The sequence below is a fragment of the Aspergillus chevalieri genome, chromosome 1 (genome assembly GCF_016861735.1).
Source record: "Aspergillus chevalieri M1 DNA, chromosome 1, nearly complete sequence".
NCBI lineage: Eukaryota > Fungi > Ascomycota > Eurotiomycetes > Eurotiales > Aspergillaceae > Aspergillus > Aspergillus chevalieri.
Window position 1 is genome coordinate 3,874,299 of NC_057362.1, and position 27,946 is coordinate 3,902,244.

The window sequence follows — 27,946 nt, forward strand, 5'->3', positions numbered from 1 at the left end:
TATGAAAGAAAGGGTAAGATTGAAAGAGAAAAATGAAGAAAGGAAGAGGAAGAATGAAAGAAAAAGTGAAGAAAAGAAGAAAAGAAGAAGAAAAGAAAAGAAGAAAAGAAAAGAAAGCTGCTCTATGCACAGGTCTATCCCCGAGCTGAATTGACAACAAGACTTGGATGTCTAAAGCAGCAAACGAAAGTCTAAGAAAGCAAATGCCATGATACTCCATCCATGCAAGAATTGAAGAAAAGAGGAAGAGGAAGAAGAGGAAAGATCGTGACAGAAAAGGTCAGGACAGAGAATACGACCTGATGATCCTTACCTAGCAAGACTCCAATACTTTTGGTTCATATATCTTCACTCATAGTCGGTCATATGCAATAATGTATTGACAAACCCACCTTACGAGGTCAGGTTGGGGCATTCTCCCTTGGCTCTCACAAAGGCATGAGCGAAGAGGTCCTGCATCGCACAGTAGTGGAACAGGATTCCACCGAGCACTGCAAAATGCCAGATGTTATGGCTGCCGCCCACATAGTCGAACAAACCAGGACGCCAGCGTTCCGGGACTTGTGAGGCATAGATGCAGGCACCGGCGAAGTAGACTAGGATGCTCTTTACGACCGGGGCGTAGAAATATAAGCACCAGGCAAAGCCTCTGGTGTACGTCAATTGCGCCAAAGGAGCAAAGCCGGTCAGAGCAAGGGTGACGTAGAATGCCACGCGAGCCCAAGCGAGATCTGCTCGATTGAATGTCGGGTGCCAGGGAAGAACGACACCACCAACACCAAGGCACATAGTAAGAATTATGTATGTCCACCGGGAGATGGGCTCACAGTAAAAAGCCGTGTATTCCGTGGTCACGATCGACGCCGCCACCAGCATGGAAATCCCGGTGTAGTCCACACAGGCGAATCGCTCCATGAGCGGTTGGTTGGCAATGCTGTTCATAGTGTGCCAGAGGGTACTGCAGACTAGGCACTTGCATGCCGCAAAGAAGAAGACGGCGGCGATGGTCACGTCGGTTTTGGTGCTCAAGTGGAAGTTGGGGTTCAGAGGATAGAAGTAGAACGCCACCGACAGAACGATGAACAGACCGATGAGGTGCGACCAAATGTTGACCATTTCATTCGAAAAGCTGAAAACTGATGTCAAGCATTCCACCTTGGAGGAATTAAATCGATAACCCTGGAGGATATGCGGGTTGATGCGCCACGGGTGAGGCAAATCGGCGTAGGCGATCAATCGTTTCTGCTGCGCCAGTTCGATAGCACGATCGATGCTCTCTCGCATAGCATCCTTCGCTCGTCGAGCCCGTTCCATCCCTTCATCGACCACTTCACCCAACTTCGTGTCCATTGCCTTCCAGCCGTCATCGATAGCACCATAGATACCACGATCCCGGACCGCATGGGCTCGCGATTCCAGTTCGGACAAGAACGACTCCATGAGACGAACGCCTGCCTGGGCCTTTTGCTCCAGTGTCTCTTTTGTCGCCAGGGCTTCATTGTAGCGGCCCTCGAGAGTCTCGACCAGGATCTTGGCTCTCTTTTTGCCGCTGCCCATAAGTTCTCCGGAAGCATAGGAACAAGAATCCCTAACAGCCTCGAGCGTCGCATAACCCCTGCGGAGACTGGCATCAATCTGAACCATGTGTGACTTCCGATATTGTTCGATCCAGTGCATCCGGCGTTCCAACTCGGCGAGGAAGAGTTCGACCTAAGTCAGGTTAGAATCGCCTCACCGGATGGCAAAAATTTGGCAAGACTCACCCTCAGGTAAACCGCATCCCCGTCATAATCGCAGGAGTTCTTCCTGGCATTGTGAAAGGAATGCCGGCGTCTACGGTCCCGTAGCAACGAGGTCTCCTCTTGAGGAGTGGCCGAAGAGGAGGCGGCGACATCGGCGATATCGGGGTACGACTCGATGGTCATGGACTGCGCGGAGCAAGCCATTCTGATTGGGTTTCCTGTTCGTTTGACTGACTCGGCTTATGTGATTCGCATTCCTTTCGATATTTTGTAGTATAAACGCTGTACAGTGGGTGTTGTATATATGTACCGGCCGTTTTGTTGAGTTCGGGCGGTCGTCGGTTGGGTGTCGGGGACCCCAGCGGCAAGAGAAGGACGGTGGAAGTAGTGTGGTATTCCGGGGTAGAAGAAAGAAAGAATACGAAGCAAGGAGAGAAAGAGAACAAACAACGAGCAAGGAAGACCAAATATAATTGGTACTTTTTGCAGGCGAACTGCAGGGCTGAAGGAGGGAAAGAAGTAAGAATTAAAAGATAGTGAGAAAAGAGAGAGAATAGAAGGCTGGAGGAGGGGAAAAGATCGGAGGTCAAGTCGCTCACTGCAACAGTATGGAGTAGCCACTACATAATATAACCTCACCTGCTCCCACATCCGGTTCTTATTCGAGAATCCGTCAATCTTGTTCCTACACAGAACAGTCCATTCAGCGCCTTCCATTCTCTCCACGTTGTTGGCTCTTTTTTTTTTTTTTCTCCGTCGCGCTCCCACCAGTTCTTCTCCGTTCGGATAACGTCAACTTTGTTTTTTTTGCCTCGGATTGTCGCCTTTCCTTGTCGCCGTCTTCTTTTCCTTTCTCTTCTCCTTCGCGACAATGGCGATTAGCGAGATCGTCACCGATTCGTCCTTGTTGCCCGTGTTGCAGACCAGCGCCGAAACCCAGGAACAATGCAAGAAGCTGCTGTCCTTGCTCAATCCCACGGCGGATGTCTCGCCGCCTGAATCTTCTGAGAACCCAGCTCTCGCAGTCTCTAGACAACAAAAACAATTATTCGCCGTACTAGCCCAGCTCCGGGGTCAGAATCGAGACGCCATCTTCCGGGTTCGCGACACGAAACAATCGACAGCAGAGGCGCGCCAGGAGATTGATCGGTTACACCTCCAGCTACAGAATCTGTACTATGAGCAGAGACACTTGACGGGGGAGATTGCAGCTTGCGAATCCTACGAGTATGTGGATGGACGCTGAAACGTGCTACGGATTGAATTTGCTAACAAGGTCTAGTCACAAATACCTCTCGCTGCCCTTGATCCCCGTCGAAGAGTTTCTGGCCCTGTACCCCGAACACAAAGAATCCAACGAACATGAGCTCATGATCGCACGCATTAACCACGAACATGCCGAACGGGAGAAGCTCGAACAAGCTCGACAAGAGCTGCTGAAGCGCAAGCAGGCTCTGATCGCAGAGAACAAGAAGCGCAAAGACGACCTGGCTAGCTTGGACCAGGATCTGGAGCGGTTTATCGATGTGCGTATTACCTTATGGACCTATCCTTTGTCGAGCGTTGCTAACGTGATATGCTCCAGGCCGCGAAACCTATCCAGAAACTCTTCGAAAAGGAGTATTAGGCCCATAATGACGATTCGTATACTGTTTAAGATACCCGACTGAACCTCGCAAGTGGACATGGAGCATGGCATAGGCGTTGAATTATTTTCCCAGGATAGACCTTAAAATTGAACTATAATACAGTATATTCAGATCAATTACAATTCCGTTCAATATAAATATACTGTAGTCATAGTTGTGTCTCTTACGGCGCCCCGGCCAAGCCATGTCAGAGCCAACCTCCGCTTTAAACCCCGACAACCACAACAACATCGCACTGGGAACGACCCACTGCGAAAACACATTAATCCCATACACGCGGTCAAATAATGCTGTCATGACCACCAAGAGTGAAGACCTGGGGTCTTCTCCGCAGGCTACCTCCGACCCCGACAACACCGCAACCACCACCATGAACTCCAAAACCAGCGCTCAGCGCGTCCCTCCCCCAGAAAAACCAGAGGCGACCCGGACCAGATTTAAGGTGATTGCGGCCTTTTGGGCTGTGATTATCTTCCTGGGGCTGCCCATCTGGTGGAAGACGACGTCGATTTACAGGGCACATTTGCCTTTCCAGGAGATGGTCGATTGGGCCGATGGCAAGGTTAGTCGACCAGGGCAGTTAGACTTCGATAATTGCTAACAATCATATTATGATTATAGAGCTGTCGTCCTGTTTTCCCATTGGAAATCCAAATCGCTGCTCCGTCGATGCCAGACCCCGAAGCGCAGTTACTCCTCCGTACGACGCAACATACTCTCGATGATCTCAACGAATTCTCGGCCCATCATCTACGATTGAAATTGACAGAAGATCGAGACAATACTGGATATGTCAAGGAAGAGACGCATGTAAAAGCGGACACTACGTTGACCATCCGTTTGGTGCCACAGGACAACCTGCCAACCCCCAGATCGGAACTGAGCCCGGAAACCACTCAACTGGACGTGTTCTATTCCCCCAACCAAAGCCCAGTTCCTTCGTCGTCCAATTCGCCCTTGTCTACCTTTATTGCCGGTGAATTGCAACGCCTGTTCAGCGAGGAGAAAGCGACCATCGCGCACATATTGTCCAACGGCCATACCCAATTGTCGGAGAACATTAGCCGGAGATTGAGACGCTCGTTGAAGTATGCGGATACATATCATCTGGCTTTCTCGCTGTTCACTCCGGGACCTGCGCCGTCGTCATGGGCGGTCCAAGAAGCAATTGAGGACTATCTTTCGCCGCTCCTGCAAGCCTTTGCTCCGATTAGCAACTTCACAGTCGACACACAAGTTCAGTTGTACGCGACGTTTTCGCCTACGGCACCGTTACCTGAGTTTGATGAGTCGCAATCAGCATGGACCTTGAAGCAAGAGGATCTCAGCGCCTTTGTCAACGCCGCAGAATGGCCCTTGAGTCCTAGTATCGGCAGTGGCCCAACCATCAACTTCCTCCTCTACGTCCCCGACCCATCCCAATCCCCCATGGTCGTGAAAGAGAACACTGCAACAAGCTGGATCATTCCCCAATGGGGCGGCGTCTTCCTCCTCAACCAACCACTACCCACCGAAAACCCATCAAACCCACCACACCTATCCAAAGACTCCCTCCGTCCCGCCTTCATGACCTTCTCCCACCAACTCCTCACCCTCCTGGGCACCCCCACAACACCAACCTCCCTCCCCTTCCGCCTCCAAACACTCATCCGCATCCGCGCCGCAACCCTCCTCCTCTCCGCCTCCTCAACAATGGGCTCCCTAGCCCGTCTCACCGAATCCCTCCCCTCAATCCCCATCCCCGCCACAGTCGCTGCATCCGTCTCCAAGACCCTCTCGCACCTCTCCGCGGCATGCACGCATCTACGTGAAGGCCGTTTCTCCGCTGCTCTGGACAACGCGCGGGTAGCCGAGGCGGAGGCGGAACGCAGCTTCTTTGAGAAGAGTATGGTGGGACAGGTGTATTTCCCGGATGAGCATAAGGTGGCTGTTTACTTGCCATTGCTGGGACCGATTGGGGTGCCGCTTGTTGTTGGGTTGTTGAAGGAGGTTAAGAGGATTGTCAAGGGATTGAAGGGTAGGTAAGAGAGATGGTTGTATATACTCTAATCAGTTGATTTAAGTGCTTTGTTTGAGTCTAAATGGTATATTTCTAGTGGACTGCTATTATACATTCAGAAATATTAATCTCAACAATTGTACGAACCAACTCCCATCTAACCAATACCTTCATGCAATACATAAAAAACATAATCCCAGTTCCAACATCAACAATATCTATGCATTCCCCTCTCTCACCCGATAACAAGGCTGGCCCTTCTTATCCCTAAACCCTACATGATCAATCATCTCCGTAAATGTCGTGTCCGGCCTCGCATTCACCCTCCAAGCCGCAGCCCCCGGATACGGATCCGGTTTCAGAAACCCTCTCGTCTGGAAGACTCCCGGCGGTGTATATACCCGTATACTTTCTGTGCTTGCTGGGCGTGGTGTGGACTGTGCATGAGGGTCATGCACGTGGACGGGTAAGGGCGGGACGACGGGGATGTCAGAGTCGAGAGTTGGGTCGTGGCGGGTGCTGAGGAAGGATTTGACACGGGAGCCGGTGCGGTGCAGGCGGGAGCGGGTTCCTTCGCTTGCGCGACGGAGGATCCCGCTATTTGCATGGTTGTTGTTCGTGTCCGGGCTCTGGCAGGCTAGAAAATCTGTTCTCATCGCTGTGTCTTCTGATGGGATCGGGTCTGATATCCCAATTAATGTCCCATTCCTCGTTCGTTCCGTGAACTGCGCTACTTTGGCGGAGGGTGGGAGATTTTGTCGTCGTTTGCGGAGGCAGTATGGGATTAGGGATGCTAAAGCTGCTCCGAAGATGGCACCCGGGAAGAAGCCGGCGAGAATGGCCGAGGTTGGGAAAGAGGGACAGTTGTTTGATTTTGATAGAGTGCTTGTGCCTGGGAGGGTACTGGCGCTGGAGCTCGAGGAGGAGGATTCTTGTTTGGAGGTTTTAGATTCGGGGGCTGCTGTTGGGATGACGGCGATAATGTCTGATGTTGATGATACTTCGTCTGTTGTGGTTGCGGATGTTGTAGATGCTCTACTTGAAGTCTTGAGCGTTGATGTTGAAGAGGTAGGCGATGAGGACGACGCTGAAGATGAAAAGGAAGTGCTATCTAACACACAAGCACTCCTCCCGCCGCTCTCCCTGCACTCATACCCAAATGGACAACAAGAATCGCCGCATTTGGGCAAATTATCATCCAAACGTGTCGTCTTGATCGGGCTCTTTGGATGAAGGGTGGCATTCTGTTGCTGCACATCGCAGGAGATGGTTGCAATGGAGTTGCAATCCTGACCTTCCTCACAGCAGATGACTGAGCTCGAATCATCAAAACTCATGCATGTCGATGTTGATGAACAGCAAAAGGAATCAGGAAAGTTGGAGTTTTCGCACTGCTGGTAGGAGTCTGGACATGTGTCGGCGCGTGTGACTAGATTAAAGGCGTAGCCTGGTGTGATGGTGGTTGCGATAATGGCGCAGAGGAGTATCAATGGCCATTCAGCCATATATCTGAGAGTAAGCCTTGCCATGTTAAAAATATCTCACAAGATCTCTAATATGGCTGCATCAAAATAGAGATCTTCTGGGTATATATCACCGTCATTCAAAGCGAACGGAAGAAAGAACCCTAACAATGACAACGGATAAAAGACATCAAACACAAACAAACAAAGAACCGAAGACAATGCCTGTCAAAGATAAAACACAATGAGAATCAGGGCCAGCCAGTGCTATTTCACACATTGTCTTTCTGAAGAAGACTGGGCTGGAATGCCGGCTGCAAGCGCCGGCCTCCCAGAATAGAGACAGCATATGGAGCTCGTGGTAGCTCTCATGGCGATGGGTCCGGGCGCTAATATGTCCGATTGTTGCAGAATTCTTCTTAAGCTGCAACCCAAAACATCCGGGCGCGTAGAGAAGGACAGAAAAAGAAAGTCCGTCGAGGGCAAATCGGCGGTTGGATGTTGATAGAAGTAGATCCCAGATCTGTGATTGGCCGTCGCTGTGTACGGATTATGTTAGCCACACTAGTCCCAGAAAGGCAGGCGACGTCCTCCGCGAGGGAAATTCTGCGGACTTGAAGCTCTTCGCCGAGCGACGCTGATTTTAGCAGCCCAGCAACTCGCCAGTTTTGCATTATGTTTTCCCGGCTCATGCGGCCGCAGAGCGCCCTGCGTGCGGCTTCTGCGATTCCCAAGGTACGTTCTCACCAATAGCGTTGTTCGTCTGGAAGCGAGGAACTGACTGTCCCGCCTATTACTAGAAACCCTTCCAGACACGAGGATTGCATGTTGTTCCGCAGTTGACGTTCCAATCTAAATTCGATAACGATGGTGTTGAAGGGTTGTTGTCGAAGGATGGGTTCGATTTCTCATGGAACCAGTACCAGAGTCTCATGGTCGATAAGCTCAACCTTTTGATCCAGGGTATGTCCATTGGACGCCAATTGATTCGAAAGATGGCTATGGGAGCTAGCTCTAATCTATTCCTTGTATAGATACCCCTGATGCCGAATTGAAACCCTACGAACTCACGCTCAAATATGCCCGCCGTGCGGAAATGGCGTCCGTGTTCAACTATGCCTCGATGGCTCACAACAACCACTTTTTCTTCAACTGCCTGGTGAGCACTCCCCCCGCCTACGTTCCTCCCATTCAGTCCATACTGACCGCACCAGTCCCCCGTTCAAACACAGATTCCTGCCGACTTCGAAAAAGACATCAACGACACGTGCTCCTCGGTTGAATCGCTGAAGCTCGACTTCTTGGCCACGGCCAACGCCATGTTTGGTCCCGGTTTCGTGTGGCTGGGAAAGAACTTGGAGAGGGAAGGGTTGATGCACATTTTCTGCACGTATAACGCCGGCTCGCCGTACCCAGCAACCTACGCCCGGAGACAATCCGTCGACATGGCCACCCACCCCCGCAATGCCCCTCTGGGTAACCAATACGCCGGTTCGATGGGTGCTCACTCTGCGAACCAAAAGAGCCTGGCTCCAGGTGCTGTGGATGTGCATCCCATTCTATGCGTGAACACCTGGGAACATGTGTGGCTGATGGATTACGGTATTGCGGGCAAGGCCGAGTACCTGGAGCGGTGGTGGAACCGGATCAACTGGGAAGTTGTGCATGACAACTTCCGGGCCGTGAATGCGAGGAAGAGGTCTGGTGCTAGCCGGGACCGCGCTTTGGACTTCACGCGATGAATCAATCAAAAAATGCCGGGATGAATTGTGATGTTCTATCTTGATTGTATTATATCTACATGTTTTCTTTTGTTATGGTCTAAATGTACAGCGTTTTGGGATAGATCATGCCACCATCTCCAACTCCCAACATTCGACAGCCCATAGACAGTAGACAGCGGACTACCTCTGAACCTCCCTCATCCTCTTCTCAAACGCCTCAATCATAATCCCCGCCATCTGCCCCTCGACAGCACTCATAACAGCCGCATGAAACTGACTCCGAAACTCAAACTCAATCTTCAACTGCACCCTCGTCTCATTTCCACCCTCCAACGGCACCAACTCCCACCTCGTACTTAAATACTCAAAAATTCCCTCCCTCGCCCCCGGAAACTCCATCACTTCCTGTCCACCCTTCTTATCAACTCCAAACCGCGCCCCGCTCCTCGCCTCAACAACCAGATTCTCCGGATCACAGTCCACGCGCGAAGTAAATGTCTCGCTGAGAGGTCCGTAGCCGACGGTCAGGAAGGCGGTGGTTGGGTAATTTGTGGTCGGGTCGCGGGCTGTTACGGTGGAGGCTGTGAGGAAAGGGAGGAATTGGGAGTAGGAGTCGACGGACGCGATTACGATGAAGAGGGGTTTTGGTGCGTAGGGGAGGGTTCGGGTTGCGGTTAGGGTGCGGGTGCGGTTGTTGTTGTTACCGTTTGAGTTGTTGTTCGGGAGGACGGAGGAGAGGTCTGGGAGGGAGAAGAATGTCCGTCGTGGGGTAGTTTGTGGTGTTGGTGGTGGTGTCCGTGGTTGAAGCGGTTGGTGACCGTGAAGTGGTTGTGGTTGTAATTGCGAAATGGCAATGGGCGAGGGATATAATCTAGCGTTGGATATGAGATTGCGGCAGATTGGCCGCGCGAGTGATGGTTTCATTTTGAATAGTCCAGTTCAATTGACAATTGAGCACAATGTACAAGTATGTGAGTATCTACGCGGATCGCAACGGAGGTTTTTTGCGCATCGAAAATACCCGATCGGGATGCCAAGACCGGATATAGTCAAAAGTATAGAAGGCAACATTTACCAGTGTCCATTATACTATCACCAGTATACTTACAACATAGCTGGAACAGTTCAGCTGATTTCAGCCTTCATACCAACTACATCCCCCGGCGTCAATATCTGCACACTCCCAACCCCATCATTCTCCTCCAACATAATCCGATACTCATCCTCCGCATACAACGGACTCGTCGCACGATACTTGATACTCTCTGGTACAATAGCGTCCAAATCCGCCTCGGTATTCTGAGACCTTGTGTCCCTCCACAAATCCAGTATGGAAATGAGATTCAGCGGCCCGTGAACCACGATATCTTTATGGCCTTCGATGTCTCGCGCCCAGGGAACCGAGTAGTGGATCTTGTGCGGATTGAATGTAAGTGCGGAGAAGCGGAAGAGGGTTACTGGTGTCTGGCGGAGGGTTCGTGTGTACGCATTGCCGGTTGTGGTTGTTGTGCATGAGGCGGGTTTCGGTGGTGTCCATTGTTGGGATGTAGGCGTTGTTGACGAAGATGCTGTGGAGGGAATTTGGAGGGCTTTGCGAAAGACCCAGTTTCTACTTCTCGTTGGCAATCGTTTCTCATCCTTATAACTGGGTAAGGCCCTACCGTCGATCCAAAACAGCAACCCCATCTTCATTCCTAAACTCCTTCTCAACACCAACAACGATCATCTCCTCCCCCGTCTTCTTCACAATCTTCGGCTCTGCACTTAACACCTTCGTCGTCTCTGTGACTTCCTGTCCAACCCGTAACGGATTCACCTTCCCTTTTGTCCCGCGCGGCCATTGCACCTCTCCTCCCGCCCACATGCGCCGCGTAAAAGGCGATGCGGGGTTATAAGATACATCTGTGCCATCCGCGCCTAGTTCATTTTCCAGGAATGCAGGCGTGAAGTATACCAAATGGTAACCCGGGGGTAAGGGTGTTCCGGCTGGGGGCGGGGTGGTGTTATTTGAGAGGGATGGGGTGTTTGGGTAGAGGGAAGGGCGGTTGAGAGTGAGTGTGAGAAGTTGGAGTTGGTTTGCGTCGAGGGTTTGGGTGCGAGTCTGAGGGCCGAGAGATTGGAAGCGTTCAAGGAATGCGGATGCGATAGACGAGGCGGAAGTTTTGTCGGGGGAGGTGGAAAAGAACCGTTTGTGGTAGATGAGGTGGGTGGTGCGGAAGGTAGTTTGTCTTAGGAATGGCATGTTGACGGTGTTGTATTCATATATGCGTTCATAATGTCAAATGAAAGAAAGAAGCATAATGTTCTTATGATGTTGGTATCATCAAAAAGGCGTCTCCAAAACGCCGAAATGCGGGGATCTTCGGTTCGCGTGGAGAAAGCCGACTCGGAGATCGGAGCATTGGCAAGAAGCCGATACTAGTCATGCAATGTCAAGAATAATGATATTTACTATATATATGGACAAGGGCAGTAAGGGTATCTACAGTAACAATAAAAACGAAAGAACGGATCATCACAGCTTCACCTGACCGCCCTGCAATCGGTCCCAATCCTTCCTTCCAAAGGGGACGTACTTGTCACCTTGAAGCCAATACAGCTTATCCTGAGCGCTGACCTTGGACGGATCGACTCCCTCGGTGCGAAGAACATGTTTCTGTTGCTTGTTGTTGCCCGTGCCCGGCATCTCTGGCGTTGCGCGCAGGAACAGAGGGGCGGCAAAGCGAGGAAGGCCCTTCAAGGCATGTTGAGCAAGACTCTCAAGGACCTCTGATGAGGGTTCCATCAACGTCGATGTATTTCCAGAATCAACTTGGTTCTTGAAGACAACCGCCGCACAACCGGCCCGTCCGTCGTGGTGAGGCAGCGCCACGCCGTACACGTTAGCTTCGTGGATCTCGGGGTGCGAGCCCATCACTTCACCCACCTCACTTGTCGAGACATTCTCGCTCTTCCAGCGGAAGGTATCTCCCAGTCGGTCAGAGAAGTACCAGCGGCCATTTCTGTCCCATCGGACCATGTCGCCGGTGCGGAAGAAGGCGTCGCCCTTCCGAATGACATCGCGAATGATCTTGCTCTCCGTGGCCTCGGAATTATTGAAGTAACCCTGAAACTTCTCCTTGGGATCAGACGCGTCGATGGCATACAGAAGCTCACCCGGGTCGCCACGAGGCACCGCCTTACAAAGTCCTGTTTTAGGATCGCGCCACGGTTGTTGCGACTCCTGGTCCACCTCGACGACGGTCAGGCCGCCGCCCAAGATCATTTCGCTAATAGCACCATTCCGACCAATGGCACCCGCGGCAAAGTCGTTGGACGACAAGTTCCATGACCCCGAAGTGCCTTCTGTGGCCGCATAGAATTCTGCGACAGTAGGGACACTGTAACGCTCCTTAAACTTGTTCCAGATGTCGGGACGAAGACCGTTACCGAATACTATCCGGATCTTGTGCTTCTTGTCAAGATCCTCTCCCGTGGTAGGGTCGATCTCGGGTGGTGTAGCCAAAATGTACCGTAACGTTTCACCAACATATTGGACAATCGTCGCACCATTCTCACGAGCATCCTTCCAGAAGTTCCGCGCAGAGAACTTGCGGCCGATAATGAGCGTGCATCCTCCCTGCAAGCAGGTCATGAAACCCAGAATCGAAGCAGAGGAATGATACAAAGGCATGCACTGTGTCTTGGTTAGTTCAACATTCAGAGAAACTAGTCGTCTCGACATACAGTATAGAACCGATCATTTCGGCCAATGCTCAACCAGCTGTTAGAAAACATACTTCCAAGCCAGCACTTCTTCCAGCTGACAATAGCAGGCTTAGGAAGACCGGTAGTGCCACTGGTATAGATCAATGCGGCCATATCCCGGAGCGTCTGGTCTTCGCGCACTTTATCATCCTCACGAATGGCCTCTGTTTGGTTGATTTGTTCCTCTACATCCGGGGTGAAAAAGACCACTTCCACTGAACCCTTTTCCTCGCGAAAATCGGGGGCTGCGAAGATCTCCATTTGTTCTGGCGGGAAGTTCTTCCGGACCTCCTCATCGACAATCAATAACTTCGCAGTCGACACGCGAACCGAGTGTGTCAATGGCTTTCCAGCCAGGTTGTAGTTGATAAACGCAGGGACGGCACCAATGCTCCAGAGCCCGAGAACGAAGAAGACGAAGTTTGACGAGTTCATGAAATCGATTGCAACAATATCCTTTGGCTTCACGCCATGCACAGTCCTAAGCCAAGTTCCGTAGCGCAGCACCATCTGGTATGTCTCATGGAAGGTCCATGTGCGTCCATTGTAGACGATGAACGGGTCGTCCTTGGTCCCGGAAGCGAGCGCGTGATTCTCCAATATGTAGAACAAGTTTAGTTGACCGTTCCAAGCAGCATATCGGGACTTAGCAATTCCCTTGAGTAGCGATCCGACCAGTCCTATGTCGTAAGAAAGCGACCATCTGGCATTCAGGTAGGCGAGAGCAGAAGCAGCGGCGGGAAGAGCAACGCCCAGGGGGACATCTAACAACGAGTATACATGGTTAGCATGGTTTTTACCGAATGCAGATCACATCCCGTTCGATTATTGTTGCTAACCTGGTAAAGAGGGTAATGGAGGCATCATCGAGGGCTCTTGGTGCAAAGTGTCGCAAAAGGAGCCGGACGGGGGTTTAGCTGTTTCTTAGAGGCTGCGGGGGCAGAGTCAGCTAAAAACACAGGTAGACCGGTTGAACGGCCGGAATAATAGGATAATGTGTATTAGAAAGAATGGAGAGGATCTGCAACTCTATGAGAGGAGAAGAGCAGGTCGTTCGTCGCCGAGGGAGAGAGCTGTTGAATATGAATGACGACGAGCCTCGGCACGTTGACCGATCCGGAGAAATCGGAATGTCGCCCCTGGGATGGTAACAATTCCTTTTGTTATTCTGTACAAGATTCCCAATGATCCAGTGTTATGATTCGGGACGGACTGTTTGTATTGATCGAGACCGAAATTGGGAAATTTCCCAATAATCGGCGACTTGAAACGTGTGCAAGGCCTCTCTCTCTCTCTCTCTCTATATGCCTTACCGCGCGCATACAAATGGCCCGATAATAAATCACATACTTCGGAGCACAGCAGACATTTTGGATTCCAGGGCCTTACTCTCTTTTGCACCTCTTCACACTTGAGCATTGCTTTTTCTTTCCCGTTTCTGACAGTTGTCGATGTCATGTGATGGCACGTGGCAGCTTCATCTTTCCGGAAGGAGTATGCTGCGCGCAGTTGCCAGTTCACAGAGGAACGAGGATGAATCGTTTCTCTACTGGACGATGATGCTCTCTATATCCTCAGCTCAACATGACGCTATTCTGCTAGCAAAGCAGACCGGGTCTTTACATGGCTGAGGTGGGAAAGGAGACCTCGGTATCACTACCTAACAGGATGTGAGATAACACCTGAAGGCCCATGGATATCCATGCTCTCGAAAAGAGTTTGGATCTCATATATCTTTGATCTGCCATGAATCTGCCTGGTATGCGCCACAGTATCCATGCATCTCTATGTATCCTGTGGGCCGTCAATACGAGGCTGTTGACGATCATCAACAAACCCAGCGCTTATTGTGTGTTTGGGCAAGAATGATTGATTTTTATGTCTGACCGCTCAGACACAGCCTGCGAACTGTGGACTTTGAATTTTCCTCAGTCTCGTGCATTTCAATTTTGTCGAGACGTCTCTTCCAATACAACTGACCTATTTTCCCAACCAAAAGTCTTGCATTCCTTCTCATCCTACATTAATTTATACCTTCGTCTCTTATGTTCGCTGCAATGAACCGGAATATTTTCCTTGCACCGCTTCTCTGCCTGCTGGTGACAGTGGCTCCCAGCCATGCCGCCGCAATCTTCCCCATGTCACGGTCCGACCCTGCTTACGCCCACAATGCTCCATCGCACGCTGCCCCCGTCTATGATGAAAGTGAACAACCACTTACATTCTATCTCCTCTCAAGATCTATCTCTCCACGCACAAGTCCTGTATCAGTCGTCACTGGACTTGCTGTCGGTATCACATTTGGTGTCATCTTTCTCTTTTGTGTTGGCATTCTGATTCGGATGGCCATTACTCGTCGAAGACGGAAAGAAGCGGTAGAAAAGGCAGTGGAAGCATCCCAGGCCAGGGACCCTAGCGCACAAGCAAGCGGTGCTGCGATGGTTGAGCTAGAAGCGAATGGGACATATACACAAGCTACACATCAAGGACCGGCGAATGGGCGGTTCCAAAGAGCATCAAATAAGAGACAGGAGGCACCGCAGAATGAACGATACGAGCTGGAGTGATCAATCTCATGACACCACCCGTTCTTCTCCAAACGCTACCGTTTATCTCGAGAGAAATCAAGGAATTGCATTTCTTGTTGAGCATACGACCGTCATGTACTTTTTAAAGCCAGTTAAAATGCAGATAATGATTAATCTCTACCGTGATACGTATTCCCAGGGATATGGGCCTATGAAGAAGCAATTGATCTGGTTAGTGGGCCTCTTGGTTTGGATAAGAATGACAGCCTCGTTCATAACATAATGATATCAACAGAGGACAGGAGCTTACTCATAATTATGGAGATATTATGTGGACGCCCCAGAAAGATGTTTTAGGGCTTGAATATCAAGGTCAAGGATTTGATAGATTTTCACAACAAACAAAAAACGGAAAAACAAAGCGTGACCACGGATACTATGGGTGTGTTGAAAGACTGCGGCAGAAACCTACCTCAATAAAGGTGTCAACACGGCCTACAGTAAATACTGTGAGAAAGAAGTGACCAAGCATCCGTATGGAGCAGCACTTATTCTCAAAAGGCTTCTCTTTGTGGCTTGTTTCCGGGAAAGGCATTTATTTTCCCGCTGCCTCGGCAACAATGGCCAATTCCTAGGGAACGAATTCCTCCAAGCAGACTTTTTCATCAACTACAATTGGGCAGAAAACGGAAAGCGATTGTCTGAATGGTTTGCCAAGGCTCCGTTCTAAGATCTGCCTCGCAGATATTGTTGAATGTATGTGTATTAGACAGCTTTGTCTGTATCTGATCAATCGGAAATCGTTCTCTATCGAGAATGAAAAGCAAGCAAAGGCAGCGACAGGAGCAACACAAACAGTATTCAGGTTGACCGGGAAGCCCGGTGCCTGGGTGCGTGACATCCTAATGGAACCACATGACTTAGGAGGGGCAGATACCAGATGAGAGAGCCGTCGAATGACAGCATGAGCTAGAATGGTCAAGTGCATGACTATTTTTCATATTTGACAACGCCATCTGTTCTTTCGCTTACCCGACACCTAACTGGCGGAACAAGACGCAGCCTGCTGCTTAGGGGGAGGGGATCAGCGAGAAAACCCGGATCCAAGACAATAAAAAGCGATAGAAATAAAACCATTATGCGGTCAATCAACCTCATATTGCCGCTATTGGGCAATTCGACACCTGATAATTCAGATCCGGGTCTCGTTTAGGATGGATAGTTATGGGAACTTCATATCTTCTCGCCTTGGCTTCCTATTCGGGTAAACTCTGAGAAGTTCGGGAACAAGGGCTTCTCGGGAACATCTACTATGAAGGGCCATAGATATCCACACCAAACCATGGTACCAGCTTTTCTAGAGCATTTATATAGCCACGCAAAAGTCTCCATAAAATAATGTCTCACTAGCGCTTTGTAAAGGCCGATTGCGACTGCGTATACATATTGCCCTATTCTTGCCCTATTTCCCAGCGCAGCATAGAATCCAGATCAAAGAGCAAGAAAAGGACAGACCAGAATGCCTCTCTCCGTGCAACACGTCCAACGCGATGATCTCCCCCGAATTCTCGACATCTTCTGTACCTCCATGTCCTCAATAAGCCTCCTCGTCGCCACCGGCGACATCCCCAACCTTGAAAATCTAGACGAAGCCTCCGCCGCCACCGCACGCGAACATGCAATTGCTCGTTTTGCCGAAATACTCGACAGCTACCCCAAGGTCCATTTCCTGAAGGCCGTGGACGCCGAGAATGGTGATATTGCGGCGTTTGCAATCTGGTATTTCTTTTCGGGACCCGACGGCGTGGCAGATTGGAAGGCATATGTGGAGACCGGGGACCGGTTAAGGGTTCCTGTGGGGTGTGATATCGAAGCATACCGGTATGGATGGAGCAAGATCCATGAGAATTATCAGGAGGTTTTTGGTGAAGGGAGGGAGCATTTCCGTAAGTACTTCACTACGTTACCCCATTATCCGAATTATGTATGGCTAATTGCTGGCTTAGATCTCGGACTCCTCGCTACTCACCCGGGTCATGAACGTCGCGGTGCCGGCTCCAAGCTCCTGAACTGGGCTCTTGAACAGGCCGATGAGAAGGGTCTTGAATGCCACCTCGAGGGTACACCTACCGGCTATCCATTGTATAGCCGTAAGGGCTTTGTCGATGCCTTTGGAAAGGGTAACAGTCTTCTTGACTTTGATGTCAGCAAGTACACCGGTAAAGAGGGAGACCTGGTGGATTTGACGGCCATGGTTCGGCCTCCTCAGAAGCGTTCACAAAGATAAAGATGTGAAAGGTTATGAAGGGTGGTCTGGTGTTCTTCATAGATCTGATGCATTTTGTATATAGATTTTGGGATGTGATAGATGTGATATATTTCGCGCGTTTGTGCTCAGACTAAGAACTTGGAAAATTGAAACAAACAAGCCCTGGTAGATCCCTGCAAGTCACATGACAACAAGTTGTTGACCTCCCCGATTAGAAGAGCATGCTGTCTTCGATTTCCTCCGACTTATTTATCTAATTTCCGTCTATTATTACGACTTGCACGAATGACTGAGTTCGGTGTATCAAGTTAACTCTATCCATAATGTGTAGTCAAGCTCTAATTGGTCACTGTCTGCTTATCAGACGCTGTACAGGGATACAGTCTGTATATAATCAACCTCATGTCCTTTTGACTCTAGTTCAGGCCTTAATCACAGCTTGAACTTATACCTAAGTCGACATCCCCCAGTTATGCATGATAACTTCTATTATATGGTATGTCCCTTGTGTCAACGCAATGTTGATCCCTCACAGCCAGACTATTACCGAGTTCTGTCTCTTGATAGTGAGAAAATGACCGTTTCAAAAAGCCAGTCTATATTGGATACGATTATATCAAAGCTGACGACCTCACAATTGACCCGGGGCTATGCATTCCTGATCTTGAATACATGCGAAAGGCTTTGTGTTTACACACGAGGTGCCTCTCATTCGTTGACCATCTGCCACTCGCAAAGTTATATATTCTTCTGGATTTGGTTGAGCCTACTTTTCTCCGCAGGTGAAATGAGCCAGAGCCGATATGGTAACTTCTATGCTCAGCCTTTTCAAGAACAGGATTCTATACCAGCGCCTACTGTGACCCCTCTAGAGAGCCGACAAAGAGTCTCTGGAAAACCCTGTGTCTCCTCTTACACTGTACTATCTCGAGAAAAAAAAAAAAAAACAATCGGATAGCCCGTCATCACCATTGTCACCGTCATTGATAGCGTCATTGCCACCTGAGATCTGGAGCATGATCCTCTAATATGATGTTGGCCATCTACTTTTTGTTGCAGATACAGCATCTCAGCTTGCTAGACTCAAGATTGAATCAAGAAATACCGAGTACAAGGTTCACGGTTAATGTATTGGACCTACCAAGCTCCATGATACAAATCCATTTTATCAGTATTGGAAGGCGCTCATATAGCAAGCTTTCAGGCTCTATCGCCAACTTTAGCCCTCAAGATAACAACACCAAATGCTACAATATCAGAGGAAACATCTTGCGACCAAGTCTGATGGCATTGGGATTGTGGATATTGCATTTGAACAAGAGGGCCGGCCGCAGTGGATTCTGGACAATTCCACTGAGCCCTTTACTGCGAAATTATCTCAGATTAGAGAGGCAACCCTTCAAAGTTTGCGGATTGTCCGTGATGTATTTATCGTCTAGATATTCGATTTCCTGACGTCCGCTGAACATTTGATATAGATTCTCAAATGCCGGGCTATCATCGAATATAAAAGGTTAGATGAGATTCAGTATCTATCATATTGTCTATTTCCGTGCTGCCGAGTGAGTAATATTGGATTGGGGCTAGATATCGGAGATTATTATTACCTGAATACAGACCTGAACAAGCAGAGCGTATCAACTACCCGAAATAGAGTGTGTTGGATTATCATAGTTGCTTAATTGGAGGTAGGAGTTGTTACTCAAGTTATTGGCACTCATAGAAAGAGCTACCTTCGCCGTCATAGATCGTTGAACTTCTGTTTAATCATAAAGGCTCTATTATTATTATTTAATCAAGTTTATTGTCCATACCGAGCCCTAGAGCTATGATAGACCATGATTCGTGGACTCGAGGTCAGTGGCTATTCTACAGTCTCTTGTCCCCATAGGTTCCTGAGGCGTTAGCCCCCTTCTAACATCTTTCCAATCCTTCTCCTCGCCCCAGACCGCCTGTATGCGCAGGGCTTTTGAGCACAGTGCTCTCCTTGTGTTTTGGAGCAAGATGGGTGTGGCCTAGGCTGACTCTCAGCCTTGGGCTACCCTCCCTGCTACCCCTCTCCTGTTCTAACTGCTTCCTCCAATGCTTCCAGTCCCCATTCGTCATCTCTTTGGGCCCTTTCTGCCGTCTGCCGTAGGTGCGCCCGGGGTAGAGCTATGCTGGTGCTGGCTAGGAATCGCAGCAGCGCTCTGGTAGCTCTAGGCTCACCTAAAAGTCGTCCTTGTGGATATTCTTCTGCAGTGGTGGGTCTCAAGACTCCGTCAGTCTCTAGGTCCTTGTAGAGCCTGTTTCGTTGGTGTCGCCATTCCCGACACTCAAAGAGAAGATGGTGTATTGTCTCCCTTGATATACCGCATCCTTCACAGGTTGCATCCTCCCGGACCTGGATCCGATGTAGGTATGTTCCTATAGCGGCATGTCCTGACTTCAGTTGAAAATAACGGCTTGCTAGGTGTTTGGGAGCTATTGCAGCTGCCGGGTCGAGCCGCCAGTTCCTCTGTGGCCTGTATGTTCGTTGACCTTGTTGGGATCGCTGTCCAAGTTCTTTGTTGAGCCATCTCTGCCTTTGTGCTATAATGGCTTCTGTTTGGGCTCTACAGGTGAAGGCCAGGGATATTTCTCTTGGGCCTCTTCCTGGTGGCTTACTGGCTGCCTGTTTTGCTGCCTGGTCAGCTCTCTCATTCCCTTCTATTCCTGCATGTCCCGGCACCCATTGGATAGTGGTTTGGCAACCTCGGGCATGTAGTCTCTTGGCTATAGCATGTGCTTGGATCACTAATGCTTGGCCTGGACCTGGCTGGGTGTGTCGCATCCTTGCAATGGCAGCTTGGGAGTCCAACAGGATAGTGACTGGTCTTTGATCCCCCACTTTCTCTGCTAACTGGAGTGCTCGCACAACGCCCAGAAGCTCTGCATCAAAGACCTCATATCCCTTGCCTAATGGGAACCCCCGGGTCCTCCATGTTCCTCCTGGCTCTTGCCAAGCAATCCCTGCCCCGCTTTTGCCATTCTCTAATCTTGATCCATCTGACCAGATTGCTAGCTCTGGAGGGAGAGATTGCGCCGCTGCTAGGGCCTCTGGACCTGGTAGCATCTCTATTTGGCCTGGAAACTGGCTACTGGTTGTCTGTGTTGTGCTCTCAAAGCCCCCAGATGGGTCCACTGGTAGAATATTGGCTAGTTGTCGAGCAAGGTGTTGTCCCAGGGACCATGGGCCTTGGTTGTTTCTCTCAGCCCATTGTCGGTTCCCTGGGGTCTGTTCCCCAGGTTGGGTGTGCTGATCCCCTTCCCGGAAGCTCACTGGGAGGATCTCCTTAGCTGGGTGGTTCTCCGGTAAGCTGAGCAGCCGGGTAGTGTATTTCAATTGTCGAGCCTCCAACAGGGCCTCTGCTGGTGCCAGGCCCGCTTCATGAACTAGTGGCCCTACAGGAGTGGATTTCAACATGCCGGTAATTGCACGGGCCTGTCGATTGATCATGAGCTGTATACCCACTAGCCGATCCTTCTGGCCCTGCCACCAGAGCTCTGCTCCATACAGAGCTACTGATTGCACTGCTGCTACTTGAACCTGACGAGCTAGCCCTGGGGCCAGTCCATGACTCTGGCATAGGCGTTGTACTCTGTTTTCTGCAGCCCGTGCCTTGCGCATACAGGTCTGATAGTGGGCTTTGAGATTCAGCCCAGAATCAAGCCAGACACCAAGCCATCGCGTTGCCTCTAAGTTGAAGGGCACACAGTGGCCATCTACCTCCACTTGTGCTCGTTGAATCTGATCTTTCAGTTCCCGGCCCCGTTTGCGAGTAAGTAGGACTGCTTCTGTTTTCCCCGCATCAAACTGGACCACATTACCATGCCCCCACTCAATGGCCACCTTGGCAGCTTCTTGCAGCTTCTTGCAGACCTCTCTAACTGAATATCCTGGAGCGAGCAGGCCTATGTCGTCTGCAAATGAGAGACACTGGATACCATTCACTCTCCTCTCAATTGCATCAAATACACCGCTGAGGTAGATAATGAAGAGAATTGGTGACACTGGCGAGCCCTGTGGCACCCCTGAGTTAATTGGGTGTGCTGGGCACTGTGTGTTGTCAATCTGTAGTTGCACCCATCTGTCGGTCAAGAAGGACTGTACCCATCGGATCAGATCCCCATCTAGGTTGAATTCAATCAGTCGGGCTATCAGTCGGCTTGGGTTCACATGGTCGAATGCTCCCTTCACATCAAGGAATAGTGCTCCCATAAGTTGTTGGAGTTTCCAGGCTTCATGGGTGTTCTGTATTAGACATGCCACTGCGTCAATTGCACTCCGTTGCTTGCGACTTCCCATCTGTCCTAGGTGTAGTACTCCCATAGTCTCACAGTGGTGGGCAATAGCATCTGCCGCTATCTTTTCAACCACCTTCCCTAGGCAGTTTAGTAAGCTAATCACCCGGTAGGCCTTCACAGCTGTGTAGTCTGGTTTATTAGGTTTCCTTAACAGAATACCCTTCGCTACCTTCCATACTGGTGGATGTAGACCCAACCGGAAACATTGTCGGGCCAGAGCAACAATTCTAGGGCTGTCCCATTCCCACAAAAGCCGGAGGGCTCGAAAATTCAAACGATCGATTCCTGGAGCCTTCTGTACTGCCTGGTGAAACAGAGCATGTCTCACTATTTCTTCATCCACCTGACTATGCCAGGACCCTTGGGAGATCTCAACTTCCTGGCTATCTCCTGGTACCTGGGGGAAGGCTGTTTCCCGAATTAGGGCCTCCCTTTTCCTCAAGGGAGCTGGCTAGCTGCCCCTGGGGTCCATGCAGGGTTGGCGTAGTTGTAGCTGTTCTGGGCTTTGTGTATTTCAGAGCTTGCCAGCATCTCACAGTGTCCACAAAGCCAGGGTGGGTAGTTGTCCCTTCCAGGAAGGTTTCCCAGCAGGTGCGTTTCGCTCGTCGGATGGCTCGATAGTAGTTATTTCGGACCTCTCTCAATTCTGTTGTAGAGATCTCTTGACCCTGCCATGCCCGTCTTGCCTGACTGTAGGTCCTACGGGCCTCTTTAATCTCCGTTCCCCACCAGCGTTTTGATAGTGGAGTCACCCGTAGCTGTTTTGCATTGTCAGGGTGCGGGGTCAGGTGCAGGAATATGGTAGGGATTGACGAACAGATTAAGCTACAGGTCAGGCTATCTACAGGTTCATAGACAAGACGCAGCTCGAAGAGCTGCAACGGGATCGCGTTGGCGCAGATAGATAACTCTGTGGGTCACGTGCCCGGTCACGTGCATAGATCATGGACTAGCACCGTGACAGTACTCCCCTCCTCAAGGCCGAGCTCTGTCGAGGCCAGGCCCAGGCTTGTAGGGATAACGGCGATGGTAATTTGCTACGATCTCTTGAGCATGCTCCAGGTATGAGGCAGGTTCTTCAGTCAGCTCATCATAACCAGTCCATTTGACAGTGTACTTCAGGCGAGGTCCTCCACGGCCTCTTCTTTCCCAACGGGAATCCAAGATGTCTTCAACTTGCCATTCTTCGAGTCCATCAACTTCAACAGGTGGTGGGGGCTCTTGTCTTTGGCCTGGGGCAGGATTTCTGGCAGCAGGGTGAAGTAGGCTGACGTTGAATACTGGGTGTATCCTCATGCTGGCAGGCAGGTCAAGCTCATAAGCATGCGGACTGACAATCTTGGTAATGCGGAATGGCCCTAAGTTCTTCCAGTCTAGCTTCTTCTGCGGGCGAAGGGTCCGGATATTGCGAGAATCTAGCCATACATACTGACCAACTTGGTAACAACGGGCAGGTTGTCTCTTCCGGTTGGCTTGTTCCTCCTGGCGAGCCTGGGCAGATATAATTTCTGTACGAACAAACTCAGTGATTAACTTCATCCGGCAGGCGAATTCCTCTGCATCTCTGGTGGGCTGGTTGGTAGGCTGGACAGGTTCAAATCCCATTCGCGGATGAAATCCATAGTTTGCAAAGAATGGGGAAACACAGGTAGTCTCAGAGCGGGTAGAATTAGCAGCAAACTCCGCTAGTGGTAGCCATTCAGACCAGTCATCTTGCAGGTAGGATACATAGGCGCGGAGGTATTGTTCCAGAACAGCGTTAGTCCTCTCAGTCTGGCCATCAGTCTCAGGGTGATATGCAGTTGAGAGCAAGTTTGTGATTTGCAGGCGGCGCATCAGATGTTTCCAGAATTGGGCAATGAATTGTGGTCCTCGGTCTGATACAATAGTTCGTGGCAGGCCATGGAGTTTCCAAACATTGCAAGTGTACAAGTGGGCAACTTCTTCTGCATTGCAGGTTCCCTTGCATGGAATGAAGTGTTTCATTTTTGTCAGTCGGTCTACTACAACCAGGATTGCATCATACCCATGGCTTGGCGGGAGATGTGTGATGAAGTCCATGCTAATGTCTTGCCAGGATCTTTCAGGAACAGGCAGAGGGCGCAGGAGGCCTTGACGGGCTTCTCTGGATGGTGTTATACGGCGGCATGTGTGGCAGTTCTGGGTCCATTGCTCAACATATCGATACATTCCAGGCCAGTAGTATTCTCGGGACATGAGCTCATAGGTTTTGGATCGACCAGGGTGTCCTGCAGCTGGCTTATCATGACATTGTCTCAATAGCTCGGCTTTTAACTCTCCATGATCTGGAACATAAAGTCGATTTCGGAAGAAGAGATAGTTGCCTCTTCTCTGGCAGTCAGCCAAGGTGATCTTAGGGTGTTGTGTGGCATTCTTGTCCAGGGCTTCCAGGATTGACTGTACGGTCTCATCGAGTGGGTATGCACTGTCCAGCAGATTTTTGATATCTTGTGGTGGTTCTGGCACATTGTGATTGGTCTCATCAGCGAATCTAACTCTCCTGGTTTGAGCAGGTGTTCTGGGCGAGTTCACAATAGGGTTCTCAGCAGAATGAGCTTGGGCTCTAGTTGTAACATTCAGGGTAACGGACGAACTGTCAGGTGCAAGCTCAAGGTTCTCTTTCTTCAGAACAGTCTGGCTTTGGTGTAGCAGGCGCTCATCCCCCTCCTTAGGGAGATCCTCTGACCTCCTGGTCAGGGCATCAGGTTTCACTCCTTGTTTGCCTGGGCGGTAAACAATCTTGAAGTTAAAACGGGACAGGAACTCAGACCAACGGGCCTGTCGACGATTCAAGAGCTTGGTTGTCATGAAGTATTCCAGATTCCGGTGATCAGTGATAACTTTGACAGGAGATGGGGTTCCTTCCAGCTCAGGGCGCCATTCTTCAAAGCAGCGGATAATAGCCAATAACTCCTTATCATAGATCTCATAATTGCATTCGGTCACTGAGTGTTTCTTGGAGAAGAAAGCCACAGGGTGTAAGACACCATCATCATCATACTGAGACAGGACTCCGGCAGAAACGTAGTCAGAAGCATCAGTTTCCAGAATAACTTCCTTATTCCAGTCAAACGGTCTAAGGACAGGTGCAGTGGTGAAGGCCTTTTTCAGCATATCAAAGCTCAGCTCACAGGTAGTGTTCCATTTAAACTGGATGCCTTTCTTTGTCAGGTTCACTAGGGGTGTAATGATCTTGGAGAAATCCTTGATGAACCTCCGGTAGAAGTTTGCAAAGCCAATAAATGCTTGGACATCAGTCACACAAGTTGGGGTTTCCCAGTCAACAATAGTCTTCACTTTGTCAGGATCCATGCGTAGGCCTTCTCGGCCAACAATGATACCCAGGAACTTGGTCTCAGGCACAGCAAATTCACACTTGGACAGTTTGGCAAAGAGGCCTGCATCTCGCAGTTTCTCAAGAACCAAGCAGACATGGCGGGTATGCTCCTCACGGGTCTTACTATAGATCAGGATGTCATCCAGATAGGCAGTGCAGAAGGTATCCAAGTAGTCTCGCAGGGTGTCATTCATAAATCGCTGGAATGAAGCAGGTGCACCAGTCAGACCAAAGGGCATCACAAGGGATTCAAATAGCCCTAGTCGTGTACGGAAAGCGGTCAGGTATTCAAGTCCTTTCTTGATTCTCAGGTTATTGAAGGCAGAAATGATATCAATCTTGGTGAAGTATTTCATCCCTTTCAGGTTGTTCAGGGTCTCCTTGGTCAGTGGTAGTGGGTAGCGATCTTTCACAGTGATGGCATTCAGGGCGCGATAGTCAACACAGAACCGGAGGCCTCCTCCAGGCTTCTTCACAAACAGGACGGGTGATGCAGCAGGTGATGAGCTGGGGCGAATAAACCCTTTCTTCAGGTTTTCCTCAATCCATTCCTTCAGGGCCTTCAGCTCTTCTCGGGACATTGGGTACAAGGGCCCAAATGGGGGTACTTTCCCATCTTGCAGCTTAATATCATGGTCATATGGGCGGTGGGGTGGCAGGCGCTCAGCCTCCTTGGGTGAGAATACATCTGCAAAGTCTTGGAACTCAGGCGGTAGTTTCGCCATTGGGTCTTCTTCATCGGGCACAGGGTTCAGGGCAGCTTCAATATCATCAACGGTGACAGTAAACAGGCGGTAACTCCTTCGGGCATAGGCACAGCAGGCAGACATGGATACAGCAGCAATATCTCGGCGTTTCAAGCGCTCAGGTCGGGGGAGGCAGGTGTTTTGGGCGGGTCTTTTGTGGAATATCATGTAAAGCTTGTATCTTTGCAGGTCTCATGGGCATGTTGCAGTGTTCCTGGCAGTACTTGCTATCAAACAGGACAGTATGCTCAGCAAAGCCAATTCAGGGATCATGGATCTTTAACCAGGGGAGTCCTAGTACAACAGGATAGTGCGCTAGCTGTGTGACCAGGAAGCAAGCCCTTCTCTCTTGGTGATCGTTAATTCTCATATGCATTTGGGCATAGTGGGTGATTGGTCCACTCTCAGCTTCTTGGCCGTCAAAAGTCTCCAGGCGGATTGGTTTTTTCAGTGGCAGTAACTCAAGGCCTTGGTCTTGGGCCCATTCCTTATCAATAAATCTCTTTCCTTCAGCACCAGTGTCAAGCATGGCATAGCTTAGCAGTTCTTTTTCATGTCGGGACAGGGTTATGGGCAGAATCATCAGGTTTGAACGGTAGGATTCCTCTTCAACAGTTAATCCTTGGGTGGCAGCAGCAGAGATACGGATAGTGCGCTCATTCATCGTCTGGTCGCGACTTAGGCCAGACTCACTCCTTTTGCTGACAGGTCTGGAGATGGGGAACGGTATCGTTCCAACACAGGTGTAGGTTCTGGGCTTGAAGGGGAGTGAGAATGGGGTGATAGATAGGTTGGGCGGACTCCCACAGGGCGATTATCAGGTAGTGGGCAGTTTCGGACCAAGTGGTTTTTGGAGCCACAACGGAAGCATTCCCCACGATCTCGACGGGAGGTTGTATGACGGTGAGCAGAAGACAGATCCATAACATCAGTATTGTTTTCAGCAGGCTGCAGTGTAGCAGGGAGTTCAGTGGGTCTGACAGGGTTGGTGGGTTTTGTAGCTGAGGCATAGGTTCGGGCAGCAGGTGGAGAGTTATTCTCATAGTGACGGCGGCGGTTTTCCAAGTCTTGCAAGAAATTGGCAAACTGGTGATATTCACGGTTTGGGGGTTCATTATGCATGAGCATTCCTCGGAGTTCTCGGTTGATAGCTTGTTCCAGCAGGGTAGGCAGAACATCTTCAGACATTTCCCCTTCTAGAGCGAGGCGCTGGAACTCAGCAAAGAACATACCAAACTCCTTGTTGGCTTGGCGCAGGCGGAACAGTTCATTACGGGCATTGTTCACACGGTTTGGGTCACCAAAGGCTCGGTCCAGGATTTTTAGGATTTCTTCATAATCCTTTAACTGGCAGATTCCTTTCTTGATATATGGCAGAACTTGGGCATATGGAGCCCCTCTCAGGCGATTGGTAACATAGGTCATGCGGCTTTGCGGGGTGGGATAACGGTCATGGTTGACATTCATCTTCTCATGGATTTGGGAGATGAATCGGCGAAGATCCTTCCGGTCACCTTCAAATCGGTCTGGGTCAGGTAGGCGTTCAGAGAGTCTGGCAGAGCTGGTAGATGGGGGATCAACCGACGCAGGCGTTCCCACCGGAGCAACTGTGTGTATTTCAGCAGTGGGTTCAGGAGTTCGGGCAGGTGTATTAACCACAGGAGTTGCTAGGCGTAGTGCTTCATCCTTTTCCTTCAAGGCTTCAAGATATTTCTGCTGTGATTCCCGTAGTTGTTCCTTCTGATATTCAATGATTCCCTGGTCTCGGGCTTGGTTTTTCTCTTGTTTGAGGTGTAGGGCAGAGAGTTCTTCCTTCAGGCAGCTCACTTCCGTTTCAGAGGCTTGAAGCTTCAGGCTGGTCTGATCAGCTTGTCCTCTTGCTTCAGTAATAGCAGCCTCTGCCTCCTCAATATACTCATAAGCAAGGCGACAGTATTGAAACCATTCAGAGTGGTGGGTTGCGGCATGTTCAGTGAACTCCTCTAAACTGCCCGGCAAGAATGGTGGACGCGGGGCTGCAGACATCTTCAGGCGTCAACTCCTAAGGGTAGGAGCTGCGTAGTGTCAGGGTGCGGGGTCAGGTGCAGGAATATGGTAGGGATTGACGAACAGATTAAGCTACAGGTCAGGCTATCTACAGGTTCATAGACAAGACGCAGCTCGAAGAGCTGCAACGGGATCGCGTTGGCGCAGATAGATAACTCTGTGGGTCACGTGCCCGGTCACGTGCATAGATCATGGACTAGCACCGTGACATGCATGTTGATTTAATACTGCTGTCAGGGCCTCCTGGATCCATGTGGCTTCCCCAGCTAGGTCTTCTGATGAGCAAGAGTCCCCCAAACAGGGTCTAGATTCTGTTCTTGCTTGCCAATCCCCCTTGGCTTCTTCCAGG

General features: G+C 50.2%; 12 protein-coding genes across 12 annotated transcripts; 6 read left to right on the top strand and 6 right to left on the bottom strand.

Annotated features, from left to right (window-relative positions):
• Window positions 1–393: 393 nt before the first annotated feature.
• Window positions 394–1,946, bottom strand: ACHE_11344A (uncharacterized protein; the record flags this gene model as incomplete). The annotated part of the gene is made up of 2 exons (XM_043275903.1): window positions 394–1,710; window positions 1,764–1,946. The coding sequence occupies 2 exons, from the start codon at window positions 1,944–1,946 to the stop codon at window positions 394–396; spliced, it is 1,500 nt and encodes a 499-aa protein (XP_043132464.1).
• Window positions 1,947–2,613: 667 nt separating this feature from the next.
• Window positions 2,614–3,369, top strand: ACHE_11345S (uncharacterized protein; the record flags this gene model as incomplete). The annotated part of the gene is made up of 3 exons (XM_043275904.1): window positions 2,614–2,969; window positions 3,025–3,268; window positions 3,328–3,369. The coding sequence occupies 3 exons, from the start codon at window positions 2,614–2,616 to the stop codon at window positions 3,367–3,369; spliced, it is 642 nt and encodes a 213-aa protein (XP_043132465.1).
• A 206-nt stretch (window positions 3,370–3,575) lies between these two features.
• PIG-S (GPI-anchor transamidase GPI17) lies at window positions 3,576–5,416 on the top strand (the record flags this gene model as incomplete). Its single annotated transcript, XM_043275905.1, has 2 exons — window positions 3,576–3,953; window positions 4,013–5,416. The coding sequence occupies 2 exons, from the start codon at window positions 3,576–3,578 to the stop codon at window positions 5,414–5,416; spliced, it is 1,782 nt and encodes a 593-aa protein (XP_043132466.1).
• Window positions 5,417–5,608: 192 nt separating this feature from the next.
• ACHE_11347A (uncharacterized protein) lies at window positions 5,609–6,046 on the bottom strand (the record flags this gene model as incomplete). Its single annotated transcript, XM_043275906.1, has 1 exon — window positions 5,609–6,046. One exon carries the CDS (start codon window positions 6,044–6,046, stop codon window positions 5,609–5,611), a length of 438 nt encoding a protein of 145 aa, XP_043132467.1.
• A 154-nt stretch (window positions 6,047–6,200) lies between these two features.
• On the top strand, window positions 6,201–6,623 carry ACHE_11348S (uncharacterized protein; the record flags this gene model as incomplete). Its single annotated transcript, XM_043275907.1, has 1 exon — window positions 6,201–6,623. One exon carries the CDS (start codon window positions 6,201–6,203, stop codon window positions 6,621–6,623), a length of 423 nt encoding a protein of 140 aa, XP_043132468.1.
• Window positions 6,624–7,528: 905 nt separating this feature from the next.
• Window positions 7,529–8,595, top strand: sod4 (mitochondrial 37S ribosomal protein mS42; the record flags this gene model as incomplete). The annotated part of the gene is made up of 4 exons (XM_043275908.1): window positions 7,529–7,588; window positions 7,654–7,816; window positions 7,888–8,012; window positions 8,068–8,595. 4 exons carry the CDS (start codon window positions 7,529–7,531, stop codon window positions 8,593–8,595), a joined length of 876 nt encoding a protein of 291 aa, XP_043132469.1.
• Window positions 8,596–8,757: 162 nt separating this feature from the next.
• On the bottom strand, window positions 8,758–9,501 carry ACHE_11350A (ubiquinone-binding COQ10-like protein; the record flags this gene model as incomplete). Its single annotated transcript, XM_043275910.1, has 1 exon — window positions 8,758–9,501. One exon carries the CDS (start codon window positions 9,499–9,501, stop codon window positions 8,758–8,760), a length of 744 nt encoding a protein of 247 aa, XP_043132470.1.
• A 201-nt stretch (window positions 9,502–9,702) lies between these two features.
• Window positions 9,703–10,819, bottom strand: ACHE_11351A (hydroxyacyl-thioester dehydratase HTD2; the record flags this gene model as incomplete). The annotated part of the gene is made up of 2 exons (XM_043275911.1): window positions 9,703–10,186; window positions 10,239–10,819. 2 exons carry the CDS (start codon window positions 10,817–10,819, stop codon window positions 9,703–9,705), a joined length of 1,065 nt encoding a protein of 354 aa, XP_043132471.1.
• A 273-nt stretch (window positions 10,820–11,092) lies between these two features.
• ACHE_11352A (putative long-chain fatty acid transporter) lies at window positions 11,093–13,191 on the bottom strand (the record flags this gene model as incomplete). The annotated part of the gene is made up of 3 exons (XM_043275912.1): window positions 11,093–12,253; window positions 12,304–13,088; window positions 13,164–13,191. 3 exons carry the CDS (start codon window positions 13,189–13,191, stop codon window positions 11,093–11,095), a joined length of 1,974 nt encoding a protein of 657 aa, XP_043132472.1.
• A 1,178-nt stretch (window positions 13,192–14,369) lies between these two features.
• On the top strand, window positions 14,370–14,891 carry ACHE_11353S (uncharacterized protein; the record flags this gene model as incomplete). Its single annotated transcript, XM_043275913.1, has 1 exon — window positions 14,370–14,891. The coding sequence occupies one exon, from the start codon at window positions 14,370–14,372 to the stop codon at window positions 14,889–14,891; it is 522 nt and encodes a 173-aa protein (XP_043132473.1).
• A 1,480-nt stretch (window positions 14,892–16,371) lies between these two features.
• On the top strand, window positions 16,372–17,139 carry ACHE_11354S (GNAT family N-acetyltransferase; the record flags this gene model as incomplete). The annotated part of the gene is made up of 2 exons (XM_043275914.1): window positions 16,372–16,798; window positions 16,859–17,139. 2 exons carry the CDS (start codon window positions 16,372–16,374, stop codon window positions 17,137–17,139), a joined length of 708 nt encoding a protein of 235 aa, XP_043132474.1.
• A 9,090-nt stretch (window positions 17,140–26,229) lies between these two features.
• Window positions 26,230–27,576, bottom strand: ACHE_11355A (uncharacterized protein; the record flags this gene model as incomplete). The annotated part of the gene is made up of 1 exon (XM_043275915.1): window positions 26,230–27,576. The coding sequence occupies one exon, from the start codon at window positions 27,574–27,576 to the stop codon at window positions 26,230–26,232; it is 1,347 nt and encodes a 448-aa protein (XP_043132475.1).
• Window positions 27,577–27,946: the final 370 nt, after the last annotated feature.